A 12,403-nucleotide genomic window follows, 5' to 3' on the forward strand; every position below is an offset into this window, starting at 1 on the left:
TATTGAAGTTAGGCTTTTTCATAGGGCCAATGACTTGAGAAGGTGACTGGTCAACAACCAAAAACAAACAAATAAATAAAATAGCAACCTTCCTTCTATATCCAGCGAGTCATATTTAAAGGGGTAAAGGTCAGTACAGGGAACAAAGACAGGCAATCATTCCAGAGTGCAGTCATGTCCGAATTCCTCAGGTGGCCAGCCACACTTCTGAGGCTTGCAATGTCTGTGTCTCTCTCATTATCATCCCCTGAACTTCCAGTCTGTGGCAGGGCTTGGAACATCGAGTCCAGTGAGTGTCTGTCAGTATCAAGGCATCATAGCTGTACTCCTCCAGGAGTATCTGTGCTTGAGCATTAACTCTAAATAACAAAACATTCCCAGTGGGTGTGTGCTAAATTATTAATGAAATGCACATGCAGATTCCATTCTGCAACATGGAACCAAAAAGTGGCTGTACCCACCCCTGACCTCCATCATATCTATATCTATACGGTAGGAGGAAATGAGTTTTCATTTTTAGAGCTTTACATGAATTTCAAAAAAAAAACCGGGCTGGAGAGATGGTTTAGCAGTTGAGGAGCTTGCCAGTGAAGTCTAAGAACTCATGTTAGACTCCCCAGATCCCACATAAGCCAGATGCACAGTGAAGCAACAATGCAACGTCATGTACAGGCATAAGGGGGTGCACGTGTCTAGAGTTTATTCGCAGCAGCTGAAGGTCCTGGTGCCTCCATTCTTTCCCTCTAAAAATAAAATATAAAAAACGGAAGGAAGGAAGAAAGGAAGGAAGGAATGAAGGAGGGAAGAAAGGAGAAAGAAAGAAAGAAAGAAAGAAAGAAAGAAAGAAAGAAAGAAAGAAAGGAAGGAAGGAAGGAAGGAAGGAAGGAAGGAAGGAAGGAAGGAAGGAAGGAAGGAAGGAAGGAAGGAAGGAAGGAAAGAAGGAAAGAAGGAAAGAAGGAAAGAAGGAAAGAAAGAAAGAAAGAAAGAAAGAAAGAAAGAAAGAAAGAAAGAAAGAAAGAAAGAAAGAAAATGGTGGCCATTGATGGCATCACCACTACTGCAATCCCTGCCTCAAAATCCAGAGTGTGAAGGAAGACGCACAGATTCAGCCACTGTGGCTCCTGCTCTGAGCTCCATGATTCCTTGCCTCAGGCTCCTCATACTTCCAGTGTTTTCTTTCATGCCTGTCCCTACCTTAAAATCATTGGTGCTTCCACCACAAAATTACATGCGATTCTAACCTAATCTACGCTTTAGCTTGTCTCCAAGATGAACTCAATTCAAATATTCAAATTTTTCCAATCAAATATTGCAGCCACCACCTTCATTCCTCATATAAAATTAACTCTGGAGCGTATCTCACGATTCCTTTGCACAGAAGGCACTCGGAAGGGTACCGTGTCAGTTACTTACTCATCACTATGACCACAATCAGTTTAAGGAAAGCCAGGGTGTATGTTCACCTTGCTGTTGGAGAACAAGTCTACCATGGTACGGGAAGCAAGGCAGGAGCAGACAGCTGACATCACGTCTTCTCAGGAGCATGAAGGAGGCAGGAATTGTGAGCAGGGTGTGGCAAATGGGACTGGGCTTTACACTGGCAGGTTCATCCCCCAGTGACACACTTCCTACACGAAGACTCCATCGCCCGTAGGCGTCACAACCTTCCTGAGCAGTGCCACCAACTGGGGAATAAATATCCAGATAAATGAGGTTGTGGGGGTCATTTTACCCTTCATACTGCTACAAGAAGCACCGTAGATATTTTTTAGTTCTACAACCATTGTCATGATTTCTATTGGGCACCAACTTGACAGAATCGCTTAGAAAGCGAGCCTCTGGGCATGTCTGTGAGGGTTGGCCTTGATAAGTTAATTAAGATAGGAAGACCCACCATCGTTGTGGGCAGCACCATTCCCTGGGCTGATGTCCTGGACAGGATTAAGAAGATGAGAGCTCCTGAACAGAAGCTTTCACCGCCTTCTTCCCTTCAGCTAATATTTCCAGGTATTCTGTCACGGGAACAAGAATGGTAACTAATGCATCTATACTTTCAATTATAAGCCCCAGATTTTCTGCTGTCTGTGATGTAAGGCATTCAAGCTGCATACCAAATTTTCAGTCTGAGGTTAATGTGGTTTTGCCACAAACGGTATAATAATCTCCTGCTTGTAAAATAGAAGTTCTGTTTGCCTCCTTCCAGTGCTATTTGTGGACATATTTTGTTGTTGTTTTGGTTTTCCTATGTTATTTAAGGAGAGGAAAGACCATGGAGAAATTTTAGTTTCTGTTGGGTAAATTTCCACTCTAGGACCTCAATAGGCAGCCAAGAGCATGACTGGAGCCCCGGAATGCAATTCTGTCTAAATGTGGCTTGAAATAGCACACTTATTTCCACTAAATTTACTTCTAATGCATCCAATTGAATGATCATTTATGCATAATCCCCATATACACAAAAGCATCTGAGATCTAAACCCAAGATCTAAATGTGAATTCCATTTTTCTTTCTTACATTTCCTGATTCTTAGTGCCGAGGGTCAAGTTTTAATCATCATATCCCATAATCTTAAGACATGCATGGATGATATTAACTGTCTGATATTGGGCTTGTCCCAAAGCAGACTCTGAGACAAATACTTGAAAATAGTCAGTTTACTGGAAAACATAAGAAAGGGGAGATAAAAGCCAGAGAGACAAGGGGAGGCAAGTCCAACAGTGAGGGTCATATCAGAAAGCTGCTCCTGGGAACCTCCTGTGGAATAACCCTAGCAATGATGCAAGATGTGCACTTCAGTGTAGTCTGGAGAAAGACAGACACTGGCGTACACTGTTCCTCCCATTCAGCTGCGTGCAGCCAGCCACAGTCTGAGAACAGTAAATGGAAAATTCCAGAAACAAAGAATTCAAACGTTTCAATGAAATTTTATTATAGCATGCTATGCTTGCTCTGTTTGGTTGTTAGTTGGTATTAATCTCTTACTCTATGATGTGGTTTGAATCTGACATGTCCACCTAAAGGCTTGTGCTTTGTACACTTGGTCCTCACTTTGTTCGGTTATTCTGAAGACTGCTCCGGACCCTTTGGAGGGGAGGACAGGACCAGATGGTTGAAATCAGTCATTGGGAGTTACACCCATCTCTGATTCTAGTCCAGCTCTTGGCTTCCTGGTCCCTGAGGATGAAACAGCTGCCTTACTCCCAGTCATCCGTAGAACTCTCCCCACACATCTTTCCATGATGGACTAGAATGCCCTAAAACTATGAGCCCAAACCAATCTTTCCTTCCTCAAATTGTTTTTGTCAGAGACAAGGAAAGTGATGAATATGCGGTGCCTAGTTAATAAACATTTTCACGGGAGTAGCTGCGTGGGAAAGTGTAACCTATATAGGATTTGGTGCTATCTGTGGGAAGCAGGGAGGATTTCAGTGTTTTTATTCTTGTAGTTGCCTAGTAGCAAGATAAAAACTGCCAGGGGAGACTTATGTTAATTCCCAGCCCCTACTATCATCACTTGGGCGTGATCTTAGATTCCAGCACTCCAGGGCATCCTGCCAACCATGGTGTGGGATACTCATCTTCAGAATACACAGGGCTATGAGCAAGTACGAAGGACAATGTGGGCACTGCCACCCATCTCAGCTATCACCAAGGGCAAAACTAAGAGTCTTCACTCACAGTCCATACTGATGTCCACGTTTATATCAAGTCCCAAACTAAAAATGAACACACAACGCCCCCGAAAGAAATTTCCAGGTCTGGATAGTTTCATTCAGATTTCTACCAAACTCAAACCTCATCAAAACAGAGATCCAAGCCGGGCATGGTGGCGCACGCCTTTAATCCCAGCACTTGGGAGGCAGAGGTAGGAGGATGGCCCGTGAGTTTGGGGCCACCCTGAGACTACATAGTGAATTCCAGGTCAAGCTGGACTAGAGAGAGACCCTTCCAAAAAAAAAAAAAAATAGAGAGAGGAGAGAGAGAGACCCTGTGGGTAAAGAGAAGACAACACTAAACCAGTTCTCTAACTTGCCCACCAAGATTTAGGTAACACTAGGGAAGAAGACAGGGAAAGACTGTATGACACCCAGTGTGTGTGGGAATAGCCTGCGGCACCTTCTCCCCCACCCCCCATGCAGAGATTGGCTGAGGCCTTCAGGACCCCAAAATGAATACCAGTAACCGCACCAGGTAGGACCCTAAACAGAATGGGGATGGAGGGGTAACGTAGGAATACAACTTTCATATTTAAAAAAAAATCAATAAATAAGTTAAAAAGAAATTATGCAAAATATTTGAAATATTAACAATAGTTTTATATAATATCATACAGAAAAGAGGAGTGAGAACACTCCTTGGGATCCTAACATCAAACTAGGCAAAGAATATGACAATGAAAACAATACAAACCAAATATCTCTACAGAAGTTACATTTAAGAATCCTCAAGATCGGTTTCTGCATCCTCCAGGAAGGACGTTGGTGTTGGGGACATTTATCACCATGGCTTCCTGTGCTTTGGCAAAACCTCAGATGCGAGGTCTTCTGGCCAGGCGTCTGCGGTTTCATATCGTTGGAGCATTCTTTGTCGCCGTGGGAGTTGCATGTGCCTGTAAGTTTGGTGTGGCTGAACAAAGAAAGGAAGCATATGCAGATTTCTACAGGAATGATGATTCCATGAAAGATTTTGAGGAGATGAGGAGAGCTGGTATCTTCCAGAGTACAAAATGATTTCGGAATATAAAGAGTTTCTTTGCATTGAATTCCATAGAAGTTTCATCACTGACCTGTGTTCCTGAACTGTGAATATGTGGGTTAAGGAATTGTTTCTCTCAATAAATAAAAATTACTATGCATAAAAAAGAATCCTCAAAAATGAAGGGCAAAAGATATCTACATAAAAGAGGAGATGCTGTGAAAGAAGTAGAGGTTCAGAGAAAAAGGAGTAGAGAAGAGGGAAGGAGGGTGGTGGTAACGGATGATATAAATGTTTTTAATAAAAAAAGATTTTATTTATTTATTTATAAACATCTTCAAAAATGCTAGGAAACCAAGTGTTATAACGAGTAACACGGAAGTTTTGGGTGGAGTATCCCCCAGATGCATAAGACTGCCGCAACATTTGAAATTATCTAATGTAATTAGTCATTTCCATAGGCAATCCAGAAAATCATATATCCATATCAACTGATGCAGAGAAAGTATTTGGCAAAATATAAGGGCTGGAGAGATGGCTCAACAGTTGGGGCACTTGCCTGCAAAGTTAAAGGACCCAAGTTCAATTCCCCAGTACCCACAGAAGCCAGATGCATAACAGGATGAACAGATCTGAAGTTTGTTTACAGTGGCTAGAGGCCCTGGCATGCCCATTCTCTCTGTCTCTCTCTCCATATTTCTCTCAAATAAATAAATAAATAAATATAAAATATTGAAAAAATGTAAGTTCAACCCATGACAAAAACCCTCAGCAAGCATGGAATCAAAGAGAATTACCTCACCTTGATAACGAGATAGTCATAGACCCTACAGCAAGCCTCAGACTTAATAATGAAAGGCTGTTTTCCCCAAAGGTCAGGACCAAGACATAATTGCCTTATCTTTTATTCAAAATAGGACCATAAGTTGGAATCTCTGCAGTAAGGAAATAAAAAATAAATAAACCTAAGGTCATGTGAAATATAAATAAATAAGTCTGTCCCTATTTTTTTTTTTTTTTTTGGTTTTTCGAGGTAGGGTCTCACTCTGGTCCAGGCTGACCTGGAATTAACTCTGTAGTCTCAGGGTGGCCTCGAACTCTAGGAGATCCTCCTACCTCTGCCTCCCAAGTGCTGGGATTAAAGGCGTGCGCCACCACGCCCGGCTTTGTCCCTATTCTTAACAATATATGATAATGTAGAAATATATATATACATTTATCCTCCCAAATGTTAGTACCAATAAATGAACTCAGCAATGTTTCCAAATATAAGGTCAACAGGAAAATAAATCATCACATTTTTTGTACACTAATAATAAAGCTATAGAAAGAAATTTAAATACCATACCATTTATATTCATCCCTCTGCATATGAAACACTTAAGTGTATACTTTAAAAAGTGTCTAATTTCCGTCATCTGAATTGCATGAAACTCTGTTTAAAGCCAAAGAACAGGGACTGGAGGGATCGCTAAGTGGTTGGGGGTGTTTGTTTGCAAAGCCAATGGCCTGGGTCTGATTTCCCAGCATCCACATGAAGCCAAATACACAAAGTGGCACATGCATCTGGAGTCCATTTGTGATTTTATTTTGGCATCAATGTATACATTGACTCTGTGCATCTTCTATAGGTTAAGCCTAAAATTCTTCTACAATATGCATAATCCTCCAATACCTTTATGATTTTCTTGGCATCTGCATTGTATCCATTTCTCTAAAATTGCTTATCAGTTTTGAAATGATCTCTACCTGTACTCTACTCATATTTTTTAAATTTATTTTTGTTCCATCTTATTTATTTAAGAGTGACAAAGAGAGAGAGAGAAAGAGGCAGAGAGAGAGAGAGAGAGAGAGAGAGAGAGCATGCCAGTGCTTCCAGCCACTGCATAAAACTTCAGACGTGCGCCCCCTTGTGCATCTGGCTAACATGAGTCCTGGGGAATTGAGCCTTGACTTGGGGTCCTTAGGCTTCACAGGCAAGCGTTTAACCACTAAGCCATCTCTCCATCCCTCTACTCATAATTTTTAACCCAACCCTTCATTGCTGCTGTCATTATCAGTTAAGAATAAGGCTATTTGGGGCTGGGGAGATGGCTTAGCGGTTAAGCGCTTGCCTGTGAAGCCTAAGGACCCCGGTTCGAGGCTCAGTTCCCCAGGTCCCACGTAAGCCAGATGCACAAGGGGGCGCACGCGTCTGGAGTTCGTTTGCAGAGGCTGGAAGCCCTGGCGCGCCCATTCTCTTTCTGTCCCTCTATCTGTCTTTCTCTCTGTGTCTGTCGCTCTCAAATAAATAAATAATTAAAAAAAAAAAAAGAATAAGGCTATTTTATCTTTCAACTGTTGTCTTTGTTTCTTCTCCATGAGTTTCTTTCACACATTTTAGAATTAGCATCAAGTAACAGTGACTAGGTACTTCATTGGTTCTTGCCCCAGTTGTAAAGTCAAGATAATATCTTGTATCTAAGGCTGGGAAACATATTCCCAGAACCCCCTTGAACACATGATTGTCAACAACAGTGTTTTACCTGTGACATGGATAGATCATAGTACTGACATACTATAGTGTTCCCACTCAGTGACTTCAGTAAGAACTTTTGTCATGAGTATTTCCAAATCCCCACAAGGAAAGTTTCCTCTTTTAGAGAGACTGAGAGTGACAGTGAGAGCAATAGAGAGAATTAGCACACCAGGGCCTCCAGCCATTGCAGTTAAACTCCAGACGCACCACCTGGGGTGCCTGTGCGAACTTGTGCTTGCCTTACCTTTGTGCATCTGGCTTACGTGGGACCTGGAGAGAGATTGAACATGGGTCCTTGGGCTTCACAGGCAAGCGCCCTAAGCACTAAGCCATCTCTTCAGCCCTCTACGAGGAAATTCTATAGCTCCTCTAACTTACCATGCTTAGGATCCATGCACCTTTTCATTATCAATTATGATTTTGATCAAATTGAAAAACAACAATTGGGAAATAAGAAGCCAGACTAGGGCTGGAGAGATGCCTTAGTGGTTAAGCAATTGCCTGTGAAACCTAAGGACCCCGGTTCGAGGCTCGGTTCCCCAGGTCCCACGTTAGCCAGATGCACAAGGGGGCACACGCGTCTGGAGTTCGTTTTCAGTGGCTAGAAGCCTGGACGTGCCCATTCTCTCTGTCTACCTGCTTATTTCTGTATATCTTTCTCTCTCAAATAAATAAAATATTTTTTTTTAAAAAATGAAGCCAGACTACTGTCATCCAGCACCAATTCAAGTCACACTGAAGCTACTCACCCTTTTGCTGAAATGCTGGCTGGGTATTAAATTCTGAGAGTAAATTCTAAGCATGATAAAAATATAAAGTCAGTCCCTCACTTGTTAATGTCCTCTGAGTTAAGTGGGGTTTGAAAATTGATGGAAACAAGTCATTCTCAATTCTTCTAAAGAACTGTGAATTTTACTCTCTTATCAGCTCCTGGGTGATGGAGATGCTGGCGTTGGCTGGACCACAGCTAAAATAGCTCTGCCTTACACTGAGCAGTTGGATGCGCCTCTGTTGAGTAGAACAACAGACAATGTGGGCACTGACACTCATCTAAGCCATCGTCCAGGGCTAAACTAGTACTTCTCGCTCACAGTCCATACATCAATCTCTACACTTATGTCACATTCCACACTGAAAATGAATATACAACTCCCACAAGTGAAATTTCCAGGCAAAGGTAGTTTCATTAAAAATTCAAAACAGGGCTGAACAGATAGCTTAGCGGTTAAGCGCTTGCCTGCGAAGCCTAAGGACCCCAGTTCGAGGCTCGATTCCCCAGGACCCACGTTAGCCAGATGCACAAGGGGCGCATGCATCTGGAGTTCGTTTGCAGTGGCTGGAGGCCCTGGCGTGTCCATTCTCTCCATTCTCTCTCTCTCTCTCTCTCTCTCTCTCTCTCTCTCTCTCTCTGTGTGTGTGTGTGTGTGTGTCTCTTTCTCTGTCACACTCAAATAAATAAATAAAAAATAATAACCTTCTTTAAAAAAAACTCATAAAAATTCAAAAAAAACTGAAACCTCATCAAAACAGAGATTCAGAGGCTGCAGAGAACTCAACACTAAATCAGATCTCTCACTTGCCCACCAAGGCTCAGGGAACATTGGGAAAGAAGGAGTGGAAAGATTTTAACTCCATCAAACAAGACTCTGAATATAAAGATAGAAGCTAGGCTTGGAGAGATGGCTTAGTGGTTAAGGCACTTGCCTATGAAGCCTAAAGGCCCAGGTTCAACTCCCCAGAACCCACATAAGCCAGATGCACATGGTGGTACATGCATCTGGAGTTCAATTACAGTGGCTACAGGCCCTGGCATGCTCCCTCTCTCTCTCTCTCTCTCTCTCTCTCCATCTCTCTGTAATAAGTAAATAAATTAAAATTAAATTTAAAAATATTTTAAGAGGTGGAAGTCATTGTTCTCCCTTGGTTTGTCACAAGCATAATTCAGAATACTGTCAGTGGGCTCTTGCCTGTGAAGCCTAAGGACCTGGGTTCAAGGCTCAATTCTCCAGGGCCCACGGTAGCCAGATGCACAAGGGGGCGCACGCGTCTGGAGTTCCTTTGCAGTGGCTGGAAGCCCTGGCATGCCCATTCTCTATTTATCTCTCTCTAACTGCCTCTTTCTCTCTGTCTGTTGCTCTCAAATAAATAAATAAAAATAAAACAAAAAATTAAAAAAAGAAGAATACTGTCAGTGAAGAAATAAGTGTAAGAAATGCCCAAGCTACAGAGATGTTGTAGCTGTTAAGGCACTTGCCTTCGAAGCCTAGTGACCCAGGTTCAATTCCCCAGTACCCATGTAAAACCAGATGCACAGTGGTGCATGCATCTGGAGTTCCATTGCAGTGGCTGGAGGCCCTGAGGCCTGTTCTCTCTCCATATAAGTAAAATAAAATAAAATAAATATTTTTAAAAAAGGAATGCAGGTGCGGTGATGCATACCTATAACCCCAACACTGGAGATATTAAATCATGAGGATTTCTAGAAGTTCAAGAATATATTGGTTACATAGAGAGTTACAAACCAGGCCTGGCTACAGAGTAATACCCTGCCTCAAAAAACAAAAATGACATAAGATGTATAGGAAGAGGAAAATAATTTCAACCAATGGAATAAATAATTAGGAAAATGGGTGGAAAAAATAGCTTAGACTTTCTTGAGGGAAAGTCATGCAGGAAAATCTGACTAAACCCAGATGTGGACTTTTGGTTACTCCTTGGCCCTGGGCTAACAGAATGTAAAACAAGGAATGTATTTGTCATCCACACTGATAATGCAATAACAAGAGAAATGTTTTTCTAACTATGTCAGACATTTGTAAAGATGGAGAATTTTTTCAGTATTAAATTTCATTATTAAATATTGTATTTGTTCTTAACATTAATTTGAAGCATATGTCCATTCTAAAGGTCATTCAAAATGTTCTCCACTCCTTACTTTCATGTAAAATCATTAATAGACATGTGTGGTGAGAGCCATCTTTTAATGTCACAGTTAAAGAGTACCAACCACATGATTACACATACATTTATCATGAATGTTTCCCTATCTCTTCTATATTCAGTGGCATAAATATATACATTTTTGTTTCTACCACTACAAACAAACACATGGCAGTATGCTGCAGTATATTTTTTCACTCCTAAACCATAGGTGGCATTGATTGTCCACTTGACAGAATCATGAATCACCTAAGAGGTAAATCTCCGGAGCATGCCAGTGAGGGGCTCTCTAGACTAAGTGAGTTGAAGCAGGAAGATCCACTTCTGCAGGGTGGTTCACATTGCTAGAAATCACCTGACCAAGAGCAGCCCTTGGGGGAAAAAAGGAGGGTTATTTTGGCTTACAGACTCAAGGGGAAGCTCCACAATCGCAGGAGAAAAGGAGAAAACCGATGGGATGAGCAGAGGGTGGACATCACCCCCTGGCCAACATAAGGTGGACAAGAGCAACAGTAAAGTGTGCAAAACATTGGCAAGGGGACACTGGCGATAATAGCTATAAGCCCACCCCCAGCAATGCACTGCCTCCGGGAGGCACCAATTCCCCAATCTCTATCAGCTGGGAACCTAGCATTCAGAACACCTAAATTTATGGGGGACACCTGATCCAAACCACCACATCCACCCTAACTGTGGGCGTGACCATTCCACAGACTCTGAACCTGGACTGAATTCTAGGTGTGGGATTTATTTATTTATTTATTTATTATTTATTTTGGATTTTTTAGCTAAGCTTTCGCTGTAGCCCAGGCTGACCTGGAATTCACTATGTAGTCCCACGGTGGCCTTGAACTCTTTGTGATCTTCCTACATCTGCCTCCCGAGTGCTGGGATTATAGGCGTGCACCACCACGCTCGGCTTCGGTGTGAAATTTAAACACAGGCCAAGATGTATCAACTATGGAAACACAGACTATTGGCCAAAGTGGAGGACAGAAGAATTCAGACGCAAGCTTGCTTTGCATTCAAGATGAGTGAAAAGATGTTTAAGGAGAGAAGGGAGCATGAGACAGAACTTCAGAGTCTCCTCCAGGGCAGCCTGACACAAGAAGGCTGCCACAATAAAAATAATAAAAAGAAAAAGAAAAGAAAAGAAAAGAAAAGAAAAGAAAAGAAAAGAAAAGAAAAGAAAAGAAAAGAAAAGAAAAGAAAAGAAAAGAAAAGAAAAAAGAAGGCTGCCGGAAGTTCACTAAGCCCCAGTGCCTTCCTGAGAAGATGCTCAGTCACCATTGATAAGTCAGCACCACCTCTCAGACATCAGTCTGCCCATGTTGATCTTCTCAGTTCTCTGACATCTTCCTGTCCCCTTCAGGACATACACAAGCACCAGCTAATGGTGCAAGAATGTATTAATTACCTCGCTTGTCCCTGAAACAAAATGACTGACACGAAGCAGCTCAAAGGGCTCGGGGAGGAGTTTAGTTCAGCTTACAGTTCCACTGTGGTGGCCACGGCACGGCGGCAGAATCTTGAGGCCTTGAGGCGTCTGATCACATGGCTTCTGCAGTCAGGAACCGGAGAGAGATGAATGCTGGAGCTCAGCTAATTTTACCTCTTTTTATTCAGCCCAGACCCCCAAACCATAAAACAGTGCTGGCCGCAGGTAGAGAAGGTCTGCCTGCCTCACTTCACTTAACCTGGAACCTCCCTTACAAACATGCTCAGAGCTTTGTCTCCTGTCAAGCTGATAAGATAAACAATCTATCATGGTGATTGTGCAATGCATTTCCAAACACCACACCAAGATCTGCTCCTCACCATTCTCCATCTTGTCAAATGTCTCCAGAGGCCCGCGTGGATGGTGCAGACGCCCAGGCCTCTTTAGCTCTGTTTCCTAGCTGGTTTTCAGATGCCAGCAGCTGACGGTGCATTTCTCCAAGAATTCACCCCTTTCTGTGTTTCATCTTAAACTGTCCTTATTTCACCCTCCTCACTGATCCCTCCAACTGCAGAAAGTTGCTTTCTTCTTCTGAAGTTGAAATATGTCTGGTTTTTACTCTGACAGGTGCCCCCATGCCTCCATTCTCTTTCTTTTGCCTTCAGTGTCACATTTTTCACCTCTAACAAACTCCATTATTTTCCATGGAAAGAATGTTCCCTTACTGTTCCTCAGTGCCAGTCCATCATCCTCAGCCTACAGGGTGAGTGGGTCTTCCCATGTCAATTAACTTCATCTGAGTGCCTCACAG

The 12,403-nt window shown here is 42.4% G+C and overlaps 1 protein-coding gene across 1 annotated transcript; it reads left to right on the top strand.

Annotated features, from left to right (window-relative positions):
* Positions 1 to 4,477: 4,477 nt before the first annotated feature.
* On the top strand, positions 4,478 to 4,852 carry LOC101603115 (cytochrome c oxidase subunit 6C-like). The gene has a single exon (XM_004661986.2). It carries the CDS (start codon positions 4,504 to 4,506, stop codon positions 4,729 to 4,731), a length of 228 nt encoding a protein of 75 aa, XP_004662043.2. The 5' UTR covers positions 4,478 to 4,503; the 3' UTR covers positions 4,732 to 4,852.
* Positions 4,853 to 12,403: the final 7,551 nt, after the last annotated feature.

The sequence above is a fragment of the Jaculus jaculus genome, chromosome 17 (assembly GCF_020740685.1).
Source record: "Jaculus jaculus isolate mJacJac1 chromosome 17, mJacJac1.mat.Y.cur, whole genome shotgun sequence".
NCBI classification, from domain to species: Eukaryota; Metazoa; Chordata; class Mammalia; order Rodentia; family Dipodidae; genus Jaculus; species Jaculus jaculus.